General features: G+C 38.4%; 1 protein-coding gene across 5 annotated transcripts in view; it reads right to left on the reverse strand.

The window, feature by feature from the left end:
- Positions 1 to 26,954, reverse strand: part of Ccdc138 (coiled-coil domain containing 138) — an 80,964-nt gene that overhangs the window by 42,739 nt on the left and 11,271 nt on the right. For 4 of the 5 annotated variants that reach the window (XM_060369522.1, XM_060369521.1, XM_060369519.1 and 1 more), the window contains 7 exons: positions 24,394 to 24,527; positions 20,803 to 20,984; positions 13,951 to 14,109; positions 10,405 to 10,524; positions 9,192 to 9,269; positions 7,891 to 7,998; positions 3,478 to 3,639 (listed from right to left, as the gene is read on the reverse strand). In XM_060369522.1, coding sequence (XP_060225505.1) covers positions 3,478 to 3,639; positions 7,891 to 7,998; positions 9,192 to 9,269; positions 10,405 to 10,524; positions 13,951 to 14,109; positions 20,803 to 20,984; positions 24,394 to 24,527 — 943 coding nt within the window. Of the gene's footprint in view, positions 1 to 3,477; positions 3,640 to 7,890; positions 7,999 to 9,191; positions 9,270 to 10,404; positions 10,525 to 13,950; positions 14,110 to 20,802; positions 20,985 to 24,393; positions 24,528 to 26,954 lie in introns of those variants that run through there. The other variant, XM_060369523.1, reaches the window with a different exon arrangement.

Below are 26,954 nucleotides of genomic sequence, written 5' to 3' on the forward strand. Positions count from 1 at the left end.
TGAGTTCTAGGCTCTTCCCCACTTTTTCTTCTAACCTATTTAGAGTATTTGGAAATTTGCAGGCAAATGGTGAGATCTAGAAAAGATCATTCTGAATGAGGTATCCCAGAAGGAGAAAAACACACATGGTATATACTCACTCATATAGTCCTGTAAGATATGATAAACATAATGAAATCTATATACCTAAAGAAGATAAACAAGAAAGAGGACCTGGGGTAAGAGGATCAATCCTTACTTAGAAAGACAAATGGGAGGTGCATTGAACGTAGGAGAAAACAAGTAACAGGACAGGAGCCTACCGCAGAGGGCCCCTAGCAGTGTATCAAAGCAGATACTAAGACTCACAACCTAACCTTTGGCAGAGTGCAGAGAATCATATGAAAGAAGGGGGAGTTAGTATGACGTGGAAAGGATAGGAGCTCCACAAGGACCAAATATATCTGGGCACAGGGGTCTTTTCTGAGACTGACACTCCACCAAGGACCATGTATGGATACAACCTAGATAAACCTGGATGAACCTCTGCTCGGATGTAGCCTGTGGTAGCTCAGTAACCAACTGGCTTCCCATAGTAAGGGGAACAGTGACTATTTCTGATAGGAACTCAATGGCAGGCTCTTTGACCTCCCACCCCCCCCCCCCCAAGGGAGGAGCAGTCCTGCTAGGCCACAGAGGAGGACTTTGTAGCCAGTCCTGAAGATACCTGATAAAACAGGGTCAGATGAAAGGGGAGGCAGTCTTCCCCAAGCAATAGACTTGGAAAGGGGCAGGGAGGAGATGAGGGAGGGAGGGTGAGATTGGGAGGGAATGAGGGAGGGGGATTAAAAAAAAAGAAAAAAAGAAAGTTAAGCAAATACTCAAAGAATAAAAAAAGGCAAGCTAGGAGGACCCTAGGTAAGATAATCATCACTCAGAAAGGCAAATGGGACAGACATTGGAAGAAGGAGAAAACAAGAAACAGGACAGGAGCCTTCCACGGAGGGCCTCTGAAAGACTCTACCCAGCAGTGTATAAAAGCACATAACGAGACTCATAAACAAACTTTGGGCAGAGTGCAGGGAATCTTAGGAAAGAAGGGGGAGATAGTAAGATGTGGAGAGGACAAGAGCTTCACAAGGAGAGCAGCAGAACCAAAATATGGGCACAGGGTTTTTTTCTGAGACTGATACTCCAACCAAGGACCATTCATGGATATAACCTAGAACCCCTGCTCAGATGTAGTCCATGGCAACTCAGTATCCAAGTGGGCACCCTAGTAAGGGGAACAGAGACTATCTCTGACATGAACTCAGTGGCTAGCTCTTTGACCACCACCCCTGGATGGGGGAGCAGCCTTTCCAGGTCACAGGAAAACACAATACAGCCCGTTCAGATGAGACAGGATAAACTAAGGTTATATGGAAGGGGAGGAGGACCTCCCCTATCCGTGGACTTGGAGAGGGGCATAGGAGGAGATGAGGGAGGGATGGTGGGATTGGGAGGGGAGGAGGAAGGGGGCTACAGCTGGGATAAAGAGTTTGAATAAACTATAATCAATATAAAAAATAAAAATTAAAAAAAGGCACCTGACTGGCAATTTTAATTCCCCTTTGTCATGTACCAAAACATACTGACAAGTTCTGAAGATCAGAATGCAAGCATTTTTAATTTATTCAAAATCTTGGACTATACTTAATAATCATGAAATTATTACTGAAAATAACAGGCAAACCAAAAATGTCCTTTCCTCAAAGTTTTTATATTAAGTGTCAATCTCTAAAGATCTTTCATACTAGTTATAAATCCTGAGTACCAATATTGACATCAGGAAATATTTCCCTTTGATAATGAAAAAAAGCAAAGGTTTTACCCTTAAACCCAAATAGAACTAGCAAAATAGAATTATCCCAATAGGCTTCAAATCTAAGACTGTATGCAGGAAGAACTATTCACATCACTGAGTAACACCTTATGCATTTGGCACACATACGCATATGTAGGCAAAACTTACATACACATAAAACAAACCTTTCAAATTTAGTATAAATTAATACTGAGGTCTGAAAAAATCAAGTTAGAAGCTGTTGGTATAGGGGCAGGAGACATGGCTCAGAGGTTAAGAACACTATCTGGTCTTCCAGAGGTCCTAAGTTCAATTCCCAGAAACCAAATGATGGCTCACTACCATCTATACTGAGATCTAATTCTCTCTTCTGGAATGCAGGTGTACATGGAGATAAAGCACTCACATACATGAAGAAAGGAAAGAAAGAAAGAAAGAAAGAAAGAAAGAAAGAAAGAAAGAAAGAAAGGGAGAAAGAAAGGGAGAAAGAAAGAAAAAAGGAAAGAAAGAGAAAGAAGGAAAGAAGGGAGGAAGAAAGAAAGAAAGAAAGGAAGAAAGGAAGGAAGGAAGGAAGGAAGGAAGGAAGGAAGGAAGGAAGGAAGGAAGGAAAGAAAGAAGGAAGGAGGAAGGAAAGAAGAGAAAGGAAAAAAGGAAAGAAAGAAGAAAGGAAGGAAGGAAGGAAGGAAGGAAGGAAGAAAGAAAGAAAGAAAGAAAGAAAGAAAGAGAGAAAGAGAGAAAAAAAGAAAAGAAAAAAGAAAAAATCTTTAAAAAATATTGGTATAGACAATTTTCTGACAAAAATGCTTCTAAGCCAGATATAGAAGCACATATATATAATCCCAGAAACATGGAGTAGAAAGAATCCTAGGTTTAACGTCATCCTAAACTACAGTTTAAGAATAGCCCAGGCTACATACTGAGACCCTGCCTCACAAAACAAAAATACTTCTAACGTTTCCCACTTATAGCATGTCAGAAGTTGGGTACAGTTCCCAGCACCATATGGTAGCTCACAACCATCTGTAACTCTCGTTCTAGAGGATCCAAAGCAGGCTCTGACTTCTGCAGCACCACACACACACACATGCTATATATATAAACATGCAGGCAAAATACTGTCACATGAATAAAATATATTAATCTAATTTAAAATATAAAAATGCTGGGCCAGCGAGATGGCTTAGTGGGTAAAGGTGCTTGCTACCAACCCTGGGGAACTGAGTTCCATTCTTGGGATGTGCACAGTGAAAGGAGATTAGATTTCAGAAAGTTGTTCTCTGACCTCTATGCATGTGTGGTGCTAAACATGTGCTCCCACCCCTGAAATTAAATAAATAGAGGTGACTTTCTAGAAATAAAATAAATAACAATGCCAGAAGCTTTTTCTTTCTTAATCATCAATTATTAAAATTTAAAAAATAAAATTTGGAGGCTGGAGAAACAATTCAGTGGTTAAAAGCACCTGCTACTTTTACAAAGGACTCAGGTTAGCTGGGAGCGCTAACACTGCTCACAACCTTCTATAAGTGCAGTTCCAGGGGACCCAACATCCTCTCTGGCCTCACAGGCACCAGGAACACTCGTGGCACTTGCATGCACACAAGTAAAACACAAACAGATAAAGTAAAAATAAGTAAATCTTAAAAACCAACCTTCACACACTTCTCTTGAATGTCACTTCTCTGAGGAGGTTTGAGTGATGGCTTTTCACCGTCCACACCAGGTTCCTCCGGCTCCACTTTGCTAAGATGGTGGTCTGATATCCAGTCCATGAAAACAACTAACAGTTCATACACTTGTCCATTGAGTGTCATCTATTGAGCAAATATTAAATCAAACATTTACTTCAGTTGAAAACCCCAAAAAAACTAGAACTTAAATTTGGTGATTATAGAATAATTTGAGGATTACAGAATAAATATATTTATATAAGTGTTTAGGTGCTTACCTCTGCAAAAATAAATTCCAAATCAAATATTCTCAATTAATATTAAAAACATAAAATATGTGCTTAGATAAGACAAGTAAATTCATCATAATAAGGAAAATAAAAGTATATCTTATTGCTATTATAAAGAGTTTTCTGTGGCCCTAGACTATAACTCCATCCCAGTACTAGAAAAGATGAAGCAAGAAGATAATGAGTTCAAGGTGAGACCCTGTCTCAAAACCAACAAAAAATGTTCTTAAATAATTGTCACTAAAATTATTTGTTTGATATTACAAAAATATAAAAAGTGACAGGCAGATGTTAGTAGAGCACACCTATAAACCCAGCACTGGGGGAGACAGAGGCTGTAGAATCTCTTCAAGTTTGAGGCCATCCTGGTCTACAAACTGTGTCCAGGACAGCCAAGGCTACACGGAGAAAACTTTGTCTCAAAAAACCAAAAACCAAAAACCAAAAACCAAAGGGGGTGGGGGCTTTAATTCAACAGCATGAACCACCCTATCTAAAAAAGCCTAACAATACAGACTCAATGAATCCCAAAACTAAAGAATTTCTATTGTGGGATTTCATATTTTCTTCCCACAAAACTTACTTTCTTTGTAAAAATAACTGGATATAAACATGATGTGCATTTTTTTTTTCTGGAAATCCTATTCTCTGGGAGCCTACCAAAACAGGAGAAAAAAAGAGTAAAATAAAGGTCTGGGGATATAACTCAATTGTAGAACATTTGCCTAACATGTGTGAGATCTGTGCTTGGTCCCACAAAAAAATAAAAATTTCATTAAAACCCAAGCAGCTGGGCAAACCTGTGAGGGATTTCCTTCAGTGGGTCATTTGAGATTGGAAGACCCACCCTAAGTCTGGGCCTTCTAGTGGCAGCTAAAACAAAAGGACCTTAAAGAAGGAAGCTTTGCTTTTTGCCTGCTTGCACTCACTCTCTTGGCAAGATCCTGCTGCTGAGGCATTCCTTCACTGGTATTAAGAGCTGATTTTTAGGGACTCCAGTGTAGACTAAAGACCAGCAGCTCTCTAGTTCTCAACACAAGACGGGGACTGCTGTTTCATGGACAGAACAACTATCAGACTCTCAGCCTTCTACCAGGAGACAGCCACTTGAATATCCATCCGCTTGTGTGTGTGTGTGTGTGTGTGTGTGTGTGTGTGTGTGTGTGTGTGTATGCATATGCATGTGTGTGTGTGTATATACATATATACACATATACATCCTATCAGTTCTGTTGCTTTAGAGAACCCTTAGAGTCACCCTCAGTTTACAGAGCAAATTCAATGTCTGCCTAGCCTACATGAGATCCTACCTCAAAAAATAAAAACAAAAACAAAGCAACAAAAAATGGAATCCTTCCTGCCACATCCCAGAGACAAACGTGGATCCTACTCTAAGAACTACTTCAGAGTCACCTAACAAATGGTCTGTCCTATCTTTTACTGTTTTCACTCAGCAACTGTCAACTATGAGCCCTGGCTTTACATAGAAACTGTTCTACTCGCTGAACAGATGTTGTAGCATTTCTACAAGCAACAAGAGTTCCAAAGAACTTTGTTTCAGAATAACTTGGTAGATGTCTTTGTCCTAATAAAATTCCCAAACTTTGCTTTAATTTCTGGTTATATGAGGCTGACCTGTCTTGGAGTACAATCTTATTATTTCCAAATGAAAGTTCATGTCTCTATGTTTTTGTTTTCCCAGTTTTCATGTGTGTGGTATGAATGTGTATACATGTTTTTTACATGCAGTGGATGAATATGCATATGAAGGTCCAAGGTTGTTATGATGGCTCTTATTCTAGATAGCTCTTACATGATATTCACTGTGTTAAGGTCTCTTACCAAACCCAGAGCTCATAGACATGCTGGTCTTCTTAGACAGCTTGCTCTGGGGAACCCTGTGTGGTTGGCTAAACTCATGCAGCATTTTAGGCTTGGTTTAGAGGATCGGAGTTTCAGAGGATCAGAACTCTGTTTTTCACGCTTGTGTGAATGTCTTCAGACACTCCCTTCTCTCTCCAGCTTGACAATTATATATATATATATTTTTTTGCTTGACAACTATACCTTCAAAATTATACCTTCAATATGCAATTCTGGAGCTGGAGAGATGGCTGAGAGGTTAACAACACTGGTTGTTCTTCCAAAGGCCCTGAGTTCAATTCCCAGTAACCACATGGTGGCTCACAACCATCTATAATGAGATCTGATGCCCTCTTCTGGCATACAGACACACATGCAGGCAGAACACTATATACATAATAAATAAATAAATCATTTTAAAAGATATAATTCTGGTCAATTTAATTCACTGTTCTTCATAATAATTCATCATTAAATAGGAAAGTATGCTAGATTTATTTTTTTTAAACATGTAAAGCCACGGCTTGGGATGCAGCTCAATTGGACATTTGTCTTTTCAGGAGGTGAAGGCAGGAAGATCACAAGTTTAAGGTCATCTTCAGCTACAGGGTAAGCTTGAGGTCACACTAGGCTACATGTGACCCTGCTGCAAAATAAATAAAACAAAACATACGAAGTGAAGCCGGGTGCAGGGATTCATTCCTGCGATACCCACATGATATCAAGTGGAGGTGAAGGACTGATGTAAATTGCAGCTGAAACTGGGCTAAATAGTGAGCTCCTGCCTCAAAGGGAGAAGACAAAGACATAGATAGAAAAATGTGATGTAATAAGTATACAGCAGTATGCAGTCACAAGGACAAAAATCAGACAAGTGAAAACAAATGGTGGATAAATAAGTACCATGTTTTTTAAAAGAAGAATATTTATTGTGCGTATATAATGCATGCATGTATGATTGAGTGTATGCTTGTGCAGAGGTCAGAGAACAGAGACTTTGGGAAGTCAGTTCTCTCCATCTACAGTGGGTACTGGGAATCACTCAAGATGTCAGTCTCATGTGGCAGCAACATTTGCCTACTGAGCCACCTCACTGCCCTGCAAGAATACTTTTAAACCTCATTTTCTTTCTTCAAGTAGAAACTAACTACCTTTAGATGAAACCTCGATAATCCTGAGCCCCTGGATATATTTTTGACTTTTTTTTTATGTATATAAGTGTTAAACCTGCATCTATATCTACAAACCATGTGTGTTCAATGTCTTCAGAGGCCAGAAAGCACTGGATTCCCTGAAACTGGAATTTCAGAAAGTTGAAAATTGAACCCAAGTCCTCTGGAAAGGTAGCCAGTGCTCTTAAGCACTGAGCCATCTCTCCAAGTCAGTACCTGGGTATAAAACGTCCACCTTTTTCCAATTTACAAGAAGAACTACAAAACATATTGAAACAAAGTCCATGGTAAGTACTATCATACATGTATTATAAGGTTCAAGTTTTGGAAAAGATTAATTACTAAATGTTGGCAAGTTTGTCAAGTAAATAGAACTTTCATACATTGCTAGAATTATAAAATGTTACAATCACTTTGGAAAATTGACAGTTTTAAAAAATACACATCTACCTTGTAACTTAGAAATTCTGGTTCTAGTAAATAGTGAAGAATAAAAACATGTCCACAGAATTCTTTTTTGTTAGCTTTGGTGTTAGCTTTTTATCAACAATAGAGTAGACATCAATGAACCATCAAGAAAATGCCACAGACTTGCCTACAGGCAATCTGATAAGGAAAACCCCCTATTAAGATTCCCTTTTCCAGATGACTCTGGAAAGCTGTGTAAAGCTAACAAAAACAAAAACAAAAACAAAAACAAAAACAAAAAAAAACCTAACAGCCCACAAAACAGGGAGCCAAATGACCATGGCTGAAATCACTGAAACTGTGAACTAAAATCTGTTGATAAAAAGCTAACAGAGCCAGGGTGTGGCTTTGATAAGAAAATAAATTAACAACAAGTAACCTTAAAGGTTACTTTGTTTTTGGAGGAAAAAGAATATATATACATATATAATTATATATATGTATATATATTCTTTTTTATATATAATTACACAGATATTTCTCTGTAGAATAATTAAGATTAGTTCTTTCAAAACAAAAAATATAGTTTGCTTAAAATAGAAAAATGATTAAAAGATAAAAACATTTCTTGGCTCATTAGAGGAATTTTAATCATATCATACCTTGAAAGGTTTTGAAACTGGTGCTTTTTCTTGTTTTAAACTTTTCATTTCATGAGCAGCATGGGAATATCCTTTCAGTCTCTGTACTGTCATAAACTCATACTTCCTCTGCAACACAAAGTCATGGAATAAGGAGCAATCTTTTTTATGCTTTAAATTACTTTTTTATTATTTAATTATTTTTATTTTTATTAATTACATTTTATTCACTTTGTATTCCCCTGTACCTCCCTCCCTCCTCCCCTACCAATCCCACCCTCCCTCTTCCCCACCCGTGTCCCTCTCTCAGTCCACTGATAAGGGAGGTCCTCCTCCCCTTCCCTCTGATCCTAGTCTATCAGGTCTCATCAGGAGTGGCTGCATTGTCTTTTTCTGTGGCCTGGTAAGGCTGCTCTCCCCACAGGGGGAGATGATCAAAGAGCAGGCCAATCAGTTCCTGTCAGAGACAATCCCTGTCCCCATTACTATGGAACCCACTTGGACACTGAACTGCCATGGGCTACCTCTGTGCAGGGGTTCCAGGCCATCTCCATGAGTGGTCCTTGGCTGGACCCCTGTACCCAGACTTTTTGGATCTGTTGCTCGACTTGTGGAGCTCCTGTCCTCTCCAGGACTTACTATCTCCCACTTCTTTCATAGGATTCCCTGAATTCTACCCAATGTTTGGCTATGAATCTCAACATCTGCCTCGATACCCTGCAGGGTAGAGCCTTTCAGAGGCCCTCTGTGGTAGGCTCCTGTCTTCTTCCCTGTTTTCTCCCTCCTGCAATGTCCATCCTCTTTGCCTTTCTGAATGGGGATTGAGCATCTTAGCCAGAGTCCTCCTTCCTGATTAGCTTCCAATCTTATAAAAAGCAAGCAAACCATTTAAAATTCAAGAAGGGCTTAGAGAGATGGCTCTGTCGTTAAGAGCTCTGGCTGCTCTTTCAGAAGCCCTGAGTTCAGTGCACAGCACCCATCTGTAACCCCACTTTAACTCCAGTTCCAGGGGATCCAATGCCCTCTTCTGAGGGCACCAAGAATGCATGTGGTACACAGACATACATGCAGTCAAAACACTTATACATAAAATGATTAATTTAAAAATCATGACAAGGACTAGAGAGCCACTCCTCTGCCAGAGGAACAGACATCAGCTGGATAGCACACAGCAGCCTATAATTCCAGTTCCAGGGGCTCCAATACACTCTTCTGGACTCTGAGCAACTGCACATATAGGGTATACACTCACTCAGATACACACATACATACTAAAAAAATTATAAAAACAAAAACTAATGAGAGAAAAGCAGGCAACTTACCTGTAAGTTATCTAAACGAGCTTGAACCCTTTTAGCCTGAATTTCCATCTTCCTGTTTTCTTCACTTACTTCATTTAGCTAAGGAAAGGAAAACTTACAAATTTCAATTAAAATTTTAAACTATTTTAATACTAAGGATTTCTCAATGTATGATCTAATCTTACCAGATACCTAACAAAACAGCCAAAAATTCCCATTTCACTCTTAAACTCTAACAGAATCTAGGAAACTTTATATTTTATGAAAAATTTGTAAAATTCATATGAAGGCTAGTGTTGACTGTCAATAATAAGACAGAGTCTGTAATTGTTCACAAGGCAGGCTCAGAAGGAATTAAATTAGGTTAGGTTTCTGGCACACCTCAGATGCATTATCTTGATTAATTAAGATAATCCCACTTTATTAATTAAGTGATGTTGGAAGACCTACCCTAAAACAGGGTGGCGCTATCTGAGAGCTTGGGTTCTAGCCTGCATAAAAAGAGAAAGTTGATTCATTCTCAAATTACAAAGATTTTTCTTATGCTTGCTTTAAAAATAAAATGAGCATGGGTGTTTCGCCTGCATGCATGTCTGTGCACACATACATGCAGTGCTTGTGGAGGCCAGAACAGGGCATCCGATCCCCTAGAACTGGAGTTTCGGACAAATGTGAGCTGCCATGTGGGTACTGGGAGATGACCCCTGTCCTCTGGAAGAGTAGTCAGGGCTCATAACAACTGAGTCATCTCTCTAATCCCAGTGCTTGCTGTTAATCTAGTAAAGCTCTTTCAGTTTTAATTTTTTTCAGATTGCCAAATAAATCAGCTAGATGAAAAAGATGAAGTAAGGGTGGTGGCAGCACATGCCTTTAATTCTAGCACTTGGGAGGCAAAGGCAGATAGACCTTTGTGAGTTCAAGGCCAGCCTGGTCTACAGGGTGATTTCAAGGACAGTCAAAACTACACTGAGAAATGCTGTTTGGAGAAAACAAAAACAAAAGAAAGAAAAGGAATAAAGAAAAGAAAAGAAAAAAAGGAACCCATGAGCAAAATCCAGATACTTGCCACCACAGTGTAATAAAGATGAAACAAGAATGTAAATATTTATGTCTACAAGAATCTTATAATAAAGCTAACAAATGCAATTGATTCTTTCTAGCTGAAATGTTTTAAGACTCACTTAAATTTCTTAAATATAATCTTAACATCTAATACATATGGAATAGGTCTTACCTGTTTTCTTAAGTTATCATTCAGCTCTCTTAGGGTATCAAAGGAGGACTTCATTCTCTTGCTCTCTTTATTCTTTTCCTTCAGAGCTTCCATTAAGTGTTCAACTTCTGTACTGTGTTGCTAGAAGAGAGAGGAATCTGATCTAAGCAACAGCTAAGAGTCCCATATTAATGAGCACTAACATGACTAAAGCTATAAGTTAAATTACCACAAAAATAATAAATCAAATGCTATTAATCATAAACTAATTTAAAAAACTGAAATTCTTCCATCACAAAAACTCTAATCAATGTATTTAAGTACAGGTGAAATGTATTTAAGCATAGGTAACATATGTGTGTATGGGTGTGTGTAAACATATATATATTTATATATATGTATGCACACACATATGAGCAACTCTAAGTGAAAGGCTTGTATAATAAACAACTTAAGGCAATAAAGAAATAAAGAATATATCAGAGGATGAAAAGATCTCCCATGCTCATGGATAAGTAGGTTAAATATTGTGAAAATGGCCATCCTACCAAGAGCAATCTAAAGATTAAATGCAATTACCACCAAAATTCCAACACAATTCTTTAACAGAAATTGAAGAAAAAAAAAGTCATCTTCTTATGAAAACACACATACAAATAAAACAGAATAACTAAAACAATTTTTGAATAATAAAGAATACTGCTGGAGGCATCACCAAACCTGACTTCAAGTTATATTATAAAGCTATCATAATAAACACAACACAGTGATAGCATTAAAAAAAAAAAACACCACACTGATCAATGTAATAGAATCGAAGACCCAGACATAAGTCCACGTACCTATTGGTACCTGATTTCTTAACAAATACATAATGGAAAAAAAAAAGACAGCATATTCAACAAATATTGTTGGTCAAATCATACAGCTACATGAAAAATAAAAATAGAGCTGTACAAAACTCAATTCCAAATGGATCAAGAAGTTCACCATATGACCAGATAAACTGAATCTGACAAAAGAAAAAGTGGGGAATAATCTTGAACTCATGGGCACAAGAAAAACTTCCTGACCAGGACAAAGACAACACACACACACTAAGTACAACAATTAACCAACAGGACCTCATGAAACTGCAAAGCTTTTATGAACAAAACAACAAAGCAAAAGACACCAGCATTTGGACAAACTGGCAGGCTACAGAATGGGAAAATTAATCATTATTTAGTCATCTGATAGAAAACTAATATTTTTTTAAAAACTGGACATCATGACCCAATTAAAAATGGAGTACAGGACAAACAGTGTTTTCAAAAGATGAAAGACAAAGTAATGCTCAACAACCTTTTTTTTTTTTTAGATACAGTTTCTCTGTTTTAGCCCTAGCTGTCCTAGATTTGCTTTGTAGACCAGGCTTGCCTTGAACTCACAGAGATCGTCTGCCTCTGCCTCCCTGCGTGCTGGAATTACAGGCATATGCCACCACATGTGGCTAATGTTCAACATTCTTAGTCATCAACAGAATGCAAATAGAAACTACTTTGAGATTCATCTTACACAAGTCAGAATTGCCAAGATCAATAAAATGAATAGCTCATGCAGGTTAGGATGTGATATAAAGGAGCCATTTACCCACTTAATGATGGTCATTGCTGCTCTATTCTAATAGTGTAGATGACCATTAGCAGATGAATGGATAATGAAAATGTAGTGCATTTACATACTTATTTCTCAGCTGTTAAAGGAAAGTGAAATTCACAGGAAAATTGATAGAGCCAGAAAAATCATTGAGTAAGGTACCCAGACCCAAAAAGACAAATATGGTATGTATTCTCTTATATGTGGATGATTGCTTCAGTAGGCAATGTTACAATCTGTATAACCACAGAGTTAGTTAAGAGACTAAGGGGAAGGAAAATAACTCCCGAGGAAGGGGAAACAGACTATAGTTAAGGAGAGACAGGAATGGGGGGGGTTGAAATGGGAGGAATAAATGGAGAGAGTGAGGGAAGGAAAGGGTAAGGAAGGGGACACAGAGAGACAGCTAACACTAAGGGCCATTTGAGGGGTCATATGAAAACCTACTACTATAGAAGCTTCTTTAAAATATATATATATATATATATGAATAAAATCACCAAATAACAAAGAAAACAATGCCCCAACTAGATATCTCTCGCCAGCAAGTGAAACCACCAGTGCCAAAAATTGTTTTTGCACCTATTGAATTGTTGACCCTGAAACAACTCAGATGATTGTTCTCCACAAAGTGATGGTAAGATTCTATTGCTGACAACACCTACAAATCCCACTGAACACAGAGAAGTTGAGCTGGTGCCTAACTAGAACCTTCACCCTACTGAGTAGTCTTCCCAGTCTTCTTTGCATGCTACCAGAAGGGAAAGGTAAACACAAACCCTTCAATCCACAAAGGTGGTCTACCTGCATGATACATTAACTTAATACAAAAGTTGTGGGAGAAAGCAACCACTATCTGATTGGACTTAAGGTCTACTCTAAGAAGGGCAACTCATGCCTGACACTGCTCAGATGGCCAAGAACCTGGTACTAGATAGGCCATGGACCTTGTGGAAAACTGAAAATTATTATTCTGCTAAAGAGACATAGTGATAAAATAACTCCTAATGACATTCTGCTATACTCATAGATCAGGGTCTTGCTCAGCCATCATTAGAGAGAGAAGTTTCCTTCTGCAGGAGATAGCAACTAATGAGCACCACAATATGCCAAGAGTGAGAGACCTTGGAACAGTCATTCCTAAATAGGATGTCTTAATCAAACCTTTCACTATGCTGAAGAGGAAGTACAAAGATCATAAGAGCCAGTGGGGATGGAAAACACCAAGAAAACGGTGCCTTCCAGACACAAGATTGCCACACAAATGAACTTTACAGAGTCCATGACAGCATGTACAGGGCCTGCATAGGTCCAAACTAGATGGGGTCCCAACACTGAGAGGATAAGTGGACACAAGCACCAATCCTTAATCCAGAAGCTATTTTCAATTGTCAACCAGCCAAAAAGAGAAAACATGGTTTCCTCCAGTGAAGTCTCACCACATGTACAAACCACACTTAGAAGCAGGCTCCAGGCTCAGCAGCACACAAAACAAACTCAATGCTATTTCTGGATTTCTTTGTTTCAGTTTGTCTCATAATACTTTGCTTGGACATTTTTTACTTATATATTTTCATTTCTGGTTTGTGATTTTGTTTTTTATGGGTTTTGTGTGTGTGCATGTGTATTTGTGTGTGTGTGTGTGTGTGTGTGTGCTTTTTCTTTGCTTTCTGTTTTCTTTTGTATGCCTGTTATTTACTAAAGAAAGAAAGAAAAAAGGCATGGAGTTGGATAAGTGGGGAGGTAGGAAGGATCTGTGAGAGGAGGGAAGGGAAACAGTGATCAGAATATATTGTATGAAAAAAAATATTTCCGATAAAAAAGAAAAGAAGGTGCAAACAGGAAAAAGGTGAAATAAACAAATATGGCAAAATGGTAATAATGAAGCTAAGAGAAAGGAACATTACTCTGTAATCAAAGTATAATTACCTCCTTTAGAATTCGGAATCTTGTCAGAACCTCTTCTTCAACACCTTTAATTTTACTCAAGGCAGTTTCATGTTTGAAAAGCAGCTGTTCTCGTTCCGCTAAAAACCGTTCCCGTTTTTTAAGTTCCTCAGCAAATTTCTGCTGTGCTGAAGTTTCACTCTATCAAAATACCAATTTAAGTGTTTTTTTCCTAATTAGTTCACAAATTATGAAAAATTTTGTTTTAATCCACTGACACTGCTTTAATCAAATGGTTTTTGCCAATGTAAAATGGTGTGCTCGCTTTGGAACACAGTCTGGTAGTTCCTCAAAAATGTTAAATGTAGTTACCATCTGACCCTAGCATTCCAAGAGTAATGAAAGCATATATTCATATAAAACATATTCATATAAAACTTAAACACAAATGCTGACAGCAACATCACAAGAGCTAAGAGTATTAACAACCTATAACTAGTCAGTTTTAACTGTGAACTTGACACAAACAAGAATTACCTGGAAGAGTGTTTTAGTAAGGAATTACCTAGATCAGGCTGGCCTGTGTGCATTCCTATGGGGGACTGGCTTGTCCAGCCATTGTGGGCAGAACCATTCCCTTGGCAGGGAGTCCTGCCCTATGCAAGACAGAACAAAAAGCTAGAGAGTAACATACATTTCATCTGCTCTTGACTATGGATATAACTATCTGCTTTAAAGTTCCTGCTGCCTTGACTTCCCTGCTGTTGTGGACTGCAGTCTGGGATTGTAAACCAATAAACCACTCTCTCCTCTGTGTTGATTTTTGCCAGAGTATTTTATCACAGCAGCAGAAATGAAACTAGGACACAACCCAAATGTCCAATTAATGAATAAAGAAAGAGAATCTGATATGTAATAGAGTAATATTTAGGAATAAAAAGCATGTACTTATACATGATACAATAAGAATGTACTTTAATAATATGCTAAGTGAAAGGAGCCAGTCACAAATTACTACATACTATAGGACATCATGTGTAAAATATCCAGAATGTACAAGTCTAGAGAGGCAGAAAGTAGGTTAATGGTTGTCTTTTGGTGATGATGAAGTATTTTTAAATTGGTTGGTACTGTATACAACTCCATGCATATATTAAGATAATAACACATTAAAATTAATGAGTTATGGATTCAAAATGCATTTTTAAGCTCAGCAAAAAGCTGGTTTATTCAACTACCCAAAAAAATAAAAAAACATAAAATTTTCCCTTGACTAAACTTTATTACATAATCCCAAATCAAATAATCTCAGTACCATTGATGTGACCCACCTCTTAAATATCTCTATGGTTTATTCAATTCTCTGTAACCCTTGAGATCCTTATCCTAATCCAAGATATCATCAGGCTATCACCGTCACTACACAGCCTACCATCTCTTTAGATCTTAACTACTGATGACAACTTAAGATCCTAACCCATGCCTGGGATGAAATCTACTTGGTCATGGTGGATGATATCTTTTATGTGTTCTTGGATTTGGTTTGCAAGTATTTTATTGAGCATTTTTGCATCAATGTTCATAAGAAAGATAGGTCTGAAGTCCTTTTTTTGTTGGGTCTTTGTGCAGTTTAGGTGTCAACGTGACTGTGGCTTCACAGAATGAGTTTGGTAATGTTCCTTCTGTTTCTATTTTGTGGAATAGTTTGAAGAGAAATGAAGTTAGGTCTTCTTTGAAGATATGGTAGAATTCTGCACGGAGACCATATGGCCCTGGGCTTTTTTTGGAAGGTAGACTTTTGATGACTGCTTCTATTTCCTTGGGGGATATAGGACTATTCAATCTATTTACCTGATCTTGATTATTATCAATTATCAAGAAAATTGTCCATTTCATTTAGATTTTCAAATTTTGTGGCATATAGGCTTTTATAGTAGGACCTAATGATTATTTGGATTTCCTCGGTGTCTGTTGTTACATCCCCCCTTTGGTCTCTAATTTTGCTGATTAGGATAGTTTCTCTCTGCCTTTTAGTTGGTTTGGCTAAGGGCTTGTCTATCTTGTTGGTTTTCTCAAAGAACCAGCTCTTGGTCTCATGGATTCTTTGAATTGTTTTCTTTGTTTCTAATTCATGTAGAGCAATAGAATAAAAAAAATCTGAGCCCAGGGGGCTTTTCTGAGACTGGTACTCCAACCAAGGACCCTGCATGGAGATAACCCAGGACCTCTGCACAAATGTAGCCCATAGAAGCTCAGTGTCCAAGAGGGTTCTCTATTAATGGAAACAGGGACTGTCTCTGACATGAACTCAGTGGCTGGCTCTTTGATCACCTCCCCCTGTTGGGGGAGCAGCCTTACCAGGCCACAGAGGAAGACAATGCAGCCAGTCCTGATAAGACCTGATAGACTAGGGTCAGAGGGAAGGGGAGGAGGACCTCCCCTATCAGAGGACTTGGGAGGGGCATGGGAGGAGATGAGGGAGGAAGAGTGGGAGTGGGAGGGAATGAGAGAAAGGGCTATAGCTGGGATACAAAGTGAATAAATTGTAATTAATATTTTTTAAAAAATTAAATAAAGAAATAAATAAAATTGGTAATTATAAATTTAAAAAAGATACTAACCCACATTTAGATATTACAGCTGAGAATTAGGCGTGCCCAACTCATGGCCCATATATGAATATGACCCAATATAAAACTGTAAACTTATAAAAAATAAAAATAAAAAAATTGTAAACTTACAAAACATGAAATGTTTATGATGTTTTGTCTAGTCTTATAACTCAGCTGCAGTTCTCAAGCACGAGCTTCAGTAATGGCAACATCATGGGTTGGGCAAAATAACTGCTTTTATAGCCTGTGGTCTGTGAGTTGGACACATCTCAAAGTCCAATGTATCTTTGGTCCCCACAGTGGTACTAAGGGAAGGTGCTGAAACCTTTTAGAAGTAGCTGTTTCTGGAAGGTCTTTAGGTCATCAGACCACACTCTGGAAGCACATTACAGAACCCTGGTCTTTCTCCTTTGCTTCATGGCCATGAAGTAAGTTTGTTCTGTCAGTGCTTTTATCACAGATCCAAAACAGTCACTGTACTGGTTAGTTTTGTCAATTTTATTTAATTTTATATCTGGGAAGAGGGACATGCAATTGAGAAAAAATCTCTATCACACTGATGGAGATTAAAGACGGTTTGCTTTGATTTTAGCTTTGGAGGTTATGATCTATGAATGTTCTATTTGTTTTCTATTGCTGTGATAAAGCACTGAGACCAAAAACAACTTGGGGAAGAAACGGTTTATTTAGCTTATACATCCAAATCATGTCTTTTTAGGCATGTCTGTGGGGGCATTTTCTTGATTAATGATTGATTTCGTGGGAGGACCCAGCCCACTAAGAGCAGTGCCACTCTTGAGCAGATGGTCCTGGATTGTATAAGAAAGCAAGTTGAGCAAGCCATGGAGAGCAAGCCAGTAACCCGTGTTGCTCTCTTGCCTCTGCTTTGGTTCCTGTCTTGAGTTTCTGCCCTGACTCCTCTTCATGATAGACGGTGATCTGGATGTATAAGCCATATAAACCCTTTCTTCCCCAAGTTGTTTTTGGTCTCAGTGCTTTATCACAGCAATAGAAAGCAAACAGAACATTCATAGATCATAACCTCCAAAGCAACAATCAAAGCAAACCATTTTTAATTATTCTTCATTGAAATCAGATCTTCCTATCTTTCCCAGAATACTCTCAATGGGGGTGGGGGGCTCAAGTGACCCTAACCTTCCCAGCAGCTAGGACTCCAGGCATACATCACTACATGGGACATGCATTTGGCTCCTAAGTTGATTGTTTTGAGTACTTTGTCAGAGATGGAATACTCACTTGAATAGATGACTCCCAAATTAGGTTTTACCCAAGATTAATGATGAGACTATCGGGCTGATACATTTAACTGCCAAAGCAACCCAAACCCACCCTTTCCAGTGACATCTTCTCCTTCCTGAAATCCACTTTCTTCCATACTGCACAGACCAGAAAGGTAAGAACTAAGTTAGGGCTCCTCACACCTCCTGCATGCTTCATCCAAACCAGCACACCAAGTCCACCTCCACACTAAAGTCTCTACTCTCTGCAGCTCCGTTCCCTGCCACCAGTCCACTCCATGTCACCCGTCTCTCTCTCATCCAGTGACCTACAGTAGAATCCTATCTAGTCTCCCAAATTCTACTCCTACAACCCCCACCAATTAGTTCATATGAGCACAGTAGCTTATGTAGCTTTCCTGCTTTAAAAATCATCGGATGTTTATTATTTTCTTAAATCAAGAGCTTTTTATACTATCTAGAATGCATCCCTCTTACTAATTAGCGTTAAATTTGGGATTTAACTTAAATGTCAGCAAAACTTAACCTGACTTATCATTTTCCCATAATCAGATATCCATGATATACCTCTGTTATTCTTCCATTTAAAGTTATAAATTTTGCCTGGCTTGGTGGTACAAATTTGTGCTCCAGCTTCTCTAGCACATCAGCTGGGACAGGAGGATGGAGAATTCAAAGATGGCTCAACTACATAGTGAGTTCAAGGGCAGCTTGGGCTACTAATAAGATTCTGTCTAAAAATTATATATGTATATATATATATGTATGTAATATATCTATATTAACATGGTTATTCATTATTTGCTTTTAATAAGCTACATGTATAGCAGGACCCTGGATATTTTATTCATTATTTGCTTTTAATAAGATACATGTAGCAGGATCCTGGATATTTTATTCACTTGCATAGATACACAGCACTGAACATATGAATAACCATATTACTAAAATATTTATTAAATGGATAAAGTCACATGTCACAAAAATCTATATGTTTAATGACAACTCTAACACTACGGAATATATTTTAAAAGCAAATAAAACTAGAGGTAAATAAAGCCAACATTAATCACATTAACTTCATTGTTTTTACTTTGTATTGTTGGCTGATACATCTTTATAGTTTTTCTTTTACCCTACATGGCACTTCCCAAAACATGATGTTTTATTTTCACTCCTTAGATTAAAATCTTGTAAGATAGCCCGCATGAGTTTTCTGTTTTGTTACATGGTCTGATTAATTCACAACCTAAGAATCTCCTCTTATAAATACCACCTTTGTTCTTTCTTTTTTTTTTTTCTCAACATAATGTTTTTATAGATTATTTGGGAATTTCACATCAAGTACCGAAATCACTCACTTCCCCATCCTTCCAGGTCTCCCTGCCAACCCTCTGACCTCCTCCCCCAAAGTGAAAGAAAGAAGATGGAGGAGAAGCAGAAGAGGAGGAGCAGTAGCAAAAGAAACAAAGAAGAAGCAAAAGCAGAAGCAGAAGCAGAAGCAGGAGGAGGGAGATTTGTGGTATCTATATACTCACTGGAGCATGGTCAAACTCCCTGTGGCCAGCCCCTTACAGAAAACTGAGTCTTTCCTTGCCTGTTAACCCCAGCAAAAGCCATCAACTGGGGAGAACTACACACCAGCATCCATTCACAATTTTGTTTTTGTTTTGTTTTATTTTTTGGAACAGGATTTTTCTCTATGTAACCTTGGCTGTCCTGGAACTCACTCTGTGGACCAGGCTGGCCTCAGACTCAGAGATCTTCCTGTCTCTGCCTTCTGAGTGCTGAGACTAAAGCCATGCACCACCACTGTTCATCCCCTTGTCTTAATTTTTAAGGGTTTTCTTCAATGATTCTGTCTAAGCTGTTATTTGGGGGGAGGGGGAAGATGGGATAAAGGTAGAGGTTGTCACAGAAGCCTTCTATGTCCCTTTTTCTCAAGACTGTGAGTCTGCAGTCATCAGTAGCACTGCAGAAGAAGATTCCTTGCCATTTACAGTGAGCGGGAGCACAGATCATGGACTCCACATGGCATTTGGTGACAACACAGACCACAGACATCCAAATGGTCTTCACCCTCAGCATGGTGCCCGGTGGAAGTACAGACCACAGACATCAACATGGCCCTCTGATGCAGCATGGGCCATGAACACCATCATAGTTCTTTTGAGGGTCCCACTATGTAGTCCTAGCCGTCCTGAAACTCACTGTGTAGACCAGGCTGGTTTTGACTCACAGAAAGAAATCTACTTGCCTCTGTTTCCAGAGACTAATGTGTGTGCCATCTCACCTGGCCAATGTCTTTGTACCCAGAATGTCATTCTCACTGCTCTCTTTTCTAAATTCTACCTCCAGTTAAGGACCAGACTCAGTCTTTCTCAAAATATTTTTGGGTGATTTAGGCTAAAAATAATTGTTTTTAAATGCCATAGTAACCATAGTTTCAATTATTTTGACAAGATGAGACACTGTTATTTAAAAACCAGTTAACTAAATAAAATGTTTTAGCTACTTCATGGTTATGTATGATTACTTCCAAGGGAAAGAATTACACAAACTACACTAAATAAACTCATGTTTTCTTCTCCATCTAGACACTTGGTAAGCACATATACATACCCTGTCGATATAAACCCCAAAGATAACATAAATAGCTACATTCAGAGTTGAATTTTGACAAAGGACCTCTTATACATAGGTATTTATAACAATGAACTTAAAATGTCTTCAAATAACACATTTTATATCAGCACGTTTTGTTTTATAGCTTAAGGATCAGCTGGGTTGAAAATAAACATAAGACAGTCTAAAATCTAAAACATTACCAGCAAACTACCACCACCGACTTTTCTCTCAGCCACCACATTTCCTATTTAACAGTTCCTAAAAGTAAATCTACCCCTTCTGACCTGCCTTGACCTGTTTATGTACAATTCCAATCAAAGTCCTTATACTGAAGTTTTGCAATAATCTTAAAACACAAATATTTCTGAATTCTCAATTCAACATTTGGCCTTTACCTGTAGTTTCATATATATATGAAATAATTCATCATATATTTGATTTATCTGGTGTGGAAGCAAACCCTGCTTCTTTGACACTTTGGATTTTGGATAAATGACATGTTTCAAAGGAGAGTCAATGGAATCATTGCAACATTCAGTCTGAAGTCCTGGTGAGGCCATATTAGTCAGCAGGGCATCTGCAAAAGTTTTGAATTTTATTAGACAGAGAGTCTTCAGAAAGAGTTACTTTAAATAAAAATTACAGTATTGTTAAAAATTTAGAAAGAATGACATAGCAAAAAAAAAAGCAAAATGTAACATAAAATTTGGATAAAGTGTATAAATGAATTGTCTGTACTTTGTGCAACGTTTCTGGTAAATCTAAGATTGTTTCAAACTTAACATGTGGATAAAGACTTTCTATGAATTAACTAGCCCAGGCCAAGACATGGAATGTTACCTCACAAACTCTAATCATGTTTCCCTCTAGACCTTAAAACAAAATTAGCCACCAACTCAATTTATAGTGCTAATCATTGCCTTTACTTTTCAGTTTCCTCTGCCAACTTTGCAAAAGCCTGCTTTGTTTATTTTAGGCTTTGTGTTACACAATTTCTATAACCCCTTCCTCTAAACATGCTCTCTAAAATCTACCCATGCTGCCTGCAGAATGGCGGGTTATCCTATTTTATAAATATATGACAACATTCTCCCAGACATGTACTTAGGGTGTTTTGGTTATGTAGATTTTACATAGTCATACCTCTGCCTCTTGTCCCTCATGGTCAGTAATGTCTCCAGGAGATACATAGAGAGATCTCAAAATTTTGCTGGCTTTTAGGATTTATGTACAAGTTCAACTTTACTAATGATGACGAATTATTTTCCAAAGTGATTAAACAGTCTGAACAGTAGTGGATACATTTCACTTGCTTCTAACCCCTACCAATATTATATACACCAGCAAACCCTTGGGGCTAGAGAGATGGCTCAGCTGAGAACATGCTGCTCTTGCAGTGGATCCAGCTTCAGATGACCATGAGCTACAAGCATCCAAACTTCTAGTTCCAGAGATCCAATGCCCTCTTCTGAGGCTCTCTTCCACAAGCACCATGCACACACATGAAGCACATACATCCATACATGTAAAACATTCACACACATAAATTTAAAAAAAAGTAAACCCTCATATATACTGCTTGTAAAAAAGGAACTAGACCAGTTTCTAAGAAAATCAGTTTAGACTCTTCAATGGACTAAAAATGTATCTACCACACAACAGTCAACGGCTTCTGGTGAAGGACTCTAAGGCAATGCGCCACACAGATACTGTGTACACGTTTGCTGCGGCACTATGCACAAGACCCAAGTGACACAAACAACTAGTTTTCCATCAACAAAAAAATAACTTTAAAAATTGTGATACACCACACACATGAACACACACACAGGATTTTATTCAGCTATAAAGAACAAAATTATGTTATTTGTAGAAAGATAAATTCAACTGGAGGTTATCATATTAAGTGAATTAAGTCAATCTCAAAAACAAATGTGGCATGTTTTCTCATATTTACATTTTATAGATTTTTATATGGATGCATAAACTCAAGGCTGGAAGGGTGGACAAAGAGTTGAGAATTCTTGTTGCTCTCAGAGGACCAGAGTTTAGCTCCCAGAATGCACATGGCACCCTACTGCCAAACACCTGTAACTACAGCTCTGGCATCATCCTCTGGCCTCTGATGGCGCACACACGCGTGCACACACACGCACACACACACACACACACAAAGACACACATATACACATACACTTAAAAAATAAGAAAGACACACTAGTCAGTGGTGTAACATGTCTTTAGAGGGAGACAGATCTCTAAATTCGAGGCAATCCTGGTCTACAGAGTGAATTCCAAGACAGCCATGGCTATAGCCACAGTGAAACCCTGTCTTATTATTGAAAAACCAATAATAAAAATAGATACAAAAGTTAGGCATGGTGGCAGGCATCTTTAGTACCAGCACATGGAAGGTAGAAGCAGGCAGATTTCTGTAAGACCAGCCTGGTCTATAAAAGTTTTAGGACAGCCAAGGCTACATAAAGAGGCCTTGTCTCAAAACAAGAAAATAAAAATAGACACATAAAGCCATGTATATAGCTATAGCATGGAGAGAGAAGCAACCTTTCTGGAAACAAAAGAGATTAACAGGAATTAAGAGGGGCAAAAATGAGGAGAATATGCTCTAAGTACATTCTATAGTTGTATGAAAGTTTCCTATAAAACCCAGTACCATAAAGAATATATGCCAATAAAAACTCATACATAATTAATGAAACTCAAACATTAGAAAACAAAATTCTCTGTCACAGTGGCCTTGGGAAATCAAAAGTCTTTCATTATATTCCCTCATCTTAGAGAGACAGAACAACCAAAATAAAAAATACTAATTTACACTCGGGAGCCAGAGGCAGGAAGATCTCTGTAAGTTTGAGGCCAGCCTGGTCTACAAAGTGAGCTCCAGGACAGCCAAAACTACACAGAGAGAGACTCTTTCTCAAAACAAAAACAACTAATTTATTTTTCAGGCAGGTGGCATATACCCATAATCCCAGCAACTGACTGAGGTAAAGGCACCGAAAGTTCAAGGTCAGTCTGAGCTACCGAGTGAGAATGCAACTGAAAACAAAAAAATGTTATAAAATAAATTTTTCGAAAAACAAAAAGTTTCATTACTGAGATAAGCAAATGAGTAAAAAGTCTGTCTAGGCACCTAACTGATCAATTCCCAGCCTGGGCACAATATCTATATATATTGTCAACTTTCTTTTTGTTGTTGTTTGGGGGGGCTGTTGTTGTTATTTTTGCTGTTGTTTGAGACAGGGTTTTCTCTGTGTAGCCTTGGCTGTCCTGGACTCACTTTGTAGACCAGGCTGGCCTCCAACTCACAGCAATCCACCTGCATCTGCCTCCCTGAGTGCTTTTGTCAACTTTCAAATGCACTCAACTTTTTAAAATAAACTTCTCTTACATTTTCAGTAGAAAAACTAGCCACCTAATGGGAAAAACAAGTACAGGCTGAGTCACATTTTATCATCTTCAGATGCTGAGACCAAGGGGATGGTGGAGGACAAGGAAAGCAAAAGAAATGCAGACAGTATGGGCCCAGTGCTTCAACAGTGTGCTCCAACTCTTGCAGCCAAAGGGCAATGAACAGAAACCACTTTCCCTGAAATCCTGAGAGAACCATGGGAAACATTCAGGTAGACAGAGAGGCCCTGCTCCTGAGCAGCAGAGAAGCCAGCCTTAGCAATTCTCAGAAGCCCTTTCCATAAAAGGAAACATGAAAAAGAACTAAAGGCATCACAAAAGTTCAATTAATCATGAACTTATTTGGACAGGTTTTGAGATGGGAGGGCAGAACCAGAAAATAGTATGTTTATCTTTATCTCCCTTCTCCTTTAATTTAATGCTAAGTAAGTATAGTAAGGTTTATAAAAACTCTGGATACAAAAATATACAGACTTCTGAGGAGCAGTTACTACTGTGAGGTAAGCATGGTTTTCCCTATACATCAAATCACTATTTATGAATATTTCTCTTACCTTTTTCTGTTTCTTTGAAGGACTGCTTTATTATTTTGGAGGCACCATCTCTATGATCATCTTCAATTAATTCTTCTTCTGTTTCCCCTTTCTTTAACTCATTAAAAGAATCCAGTTCATCATCATCATCTAGGCTTTAATAATAGATATATATCAGAAATCCAGAAGTTCACTACAACAATGGACAAAAACAAACAAAGACAGTAACACAAATGAGGAAAATGTAAAAATCACTTTTAAATATGCATGTAAAATGTACAAGTTAACTTAAAAATCCTGAAAGTGTATCACATTTAAAACAGTTTAAAAGCTTTAGAATGCTCTGTGGCTACCAAACCCTTCCAATACCCAGTAATTGAGACATGATGGGCATTGTTATCTATAGTTTGGTTAAGATAATTACCAGCTAGCCTATGAACTGGAACAGAACCCCATGTTCTGAGATTACCTCAGGGCAGCACTGCTCACAAGGAACATAATGTAAGTTACAGACACATTTGATCATTCCTCTGGTAGTACATTAAATTAAAATTTTTTTTTCTTAAAGATTTATTTATTTTATGTATATGGGCGCTCTATCTGCATGTATGCCTGTAGGCCAGAAGAGGGCACCAGATCTCACTATAGATGGTTGTGAGCCACCATGTGGTTGCTGGGAATTGAACTCAGTACTTCTGGAAGAGCAGATAGTGCTCCTAACTGCTGCGTTATCTCTCCAGCCCTTTAAATGAGGTGTCTGGTTAGAGACTGTGGTGAGCGGCCATGTGGGCACTGAGAACCTGGGTCCTCTTGAAGAGCAGCCTGTGCTCCCAACCCCGGAGCCATTTCTTCAGCCCATAGTAGTACATTAAAAAGAAAGAGGCAAGACTTTCACAGAACATATAAAATGTCCTTCAGCACAGAATGAAAGTAAGACATGGAAGTTGCTGTGGTTGTGTGTAAAGTATTCCTAAGGGCTCCAGGGCTGCCATCTCAGAGTCCCAAAGCACGCTAGTTTTATTAACAGGTTAACACACTACTATTCCACCCTACTACATGAGCTGTTGGGAAACAGGGACTCAGTAGAGAAGCAGTTCACTAAGAGGGTGTTTTTCAGAGATTTCTCTTATCTCTGTTTCCCAGCAGCTATAAAGCATAGAGCTCTACTCTATCAAACCTTCTACTAAGACACTCTGCACCACCATAGGCTTAAAAAGATGGCAGCCAGCAACCATGGACTATAAGTCTAAAACCAAAAACCAAAATAAACCCTCTCCTTTTCTTTATGTCAGGGATTTTGTGACAGTGACAAAAACAGCCTGACATAAAAAGATTTTATGTTATCTTGACCACGCTATGTCTTTGAAATATCTCGGTGTGTTTTATATTTATAGCGTATTTCTTTTCAGACCAGCCCCTTTCAAGTACTAAGCAGCTATCTGTGACTGTATCTACTGGCAGGACAACATCCTCATAAACTAGGTTAGGACTAAGAGTTACCACAAGAGGGGGAGCCCAATGACATTATGAAAATGAAGTCTTCAGGGCCAAAATGTTCACATTGGAATTTGTAGTTACACCCAGATTTATATAAATGGGGGCACTGGAAGGGAGTAAAATAACTGTACTAACGAAGTAGAGAGGTGTAAGTGGGCCTAAGAGCACAGGCACAGGGAAAGTACAAGTAGGATCAACCAGAACCAATTTAGAATTAAAAAAAAAAAAACAAAAACATAAGGGAAGCTAATACTTGGTAAACTAGTTAAAAAATAAAATAGCTCTGGGCTGAAGAGATGGCTCAGCTCTTAAAATCCCTTGTTGCTCTTGCAGCAGACCCAGCAACTACATGGTGTGGTTCACAACCCTCTATAATTCCAGTTCCAGGAAATCTTAATCCTCCTCTGACTTCCACAGGCACATACACATGTTGTACACATACATAAATGCGGAGAAAACACTCAGACACATAAAACAAAAGTTGGGCATAATGGTGCACACTTTAAGCCTACACTCAAGAGATAGAAGCAGGAGGACCTCTGTGAATCTGAGACCAGCCTGGTCTCCATAGCCAGTTCCAAGACTCTGTCACACATATACACACACACAAAACAAAATAACAAATAAATAGGGATGGAGAGATGGCTCAGGGGTTAAGAGCATTGGTTGCTCTACCAGAGGATCCAGGTTCAATTCCCAGCACTGACATGGCAACTAACAACCATTATTACAGTGCCCTCTCCTGGCCATCTTAGGCAATGCACACATGTGATACAAAGAACTATATAGTAGGTACAGTGTTTCTCAACCTTCCTAATGATGTGAACATTTAATACAGTTGCTCAAGTTCTGGTGACTTCCAACCATTAAGCTATTTTCATTGCTACTTCATAACTGTGATTTTGCTACTGTTATGAATTACAATGTAAATACCTGTTTTCCAATGGTAACCGCTCTAAAAGGGTCATCTGACCGTTAAACAGATGGCAACCTACAGACTGAGGACGCTGGCTTAGCAGTTAAGAGTACTTGTTGCTATAGCAGACGGCTTGGCACCCACATGGTTCCATAACCCAGTTCCAGGG

The sequence above is a fragment of the Meriones unguiculatus genome, chromosome 16 (genome assembly GCF_030254825.1).
Source record: "Meriones unguiculatus strain TT.TT164.6M chromosome 16, Bangor_MerUng_6.1, whole genome shotgun sequence".
NCBI classification, from domain to species: domain Eukaryota; kingdom Metazoa; phylum Chordata; class Mammalia; order Rodentia; family Muridae; genus Meriones; species Meriones unguiculatus.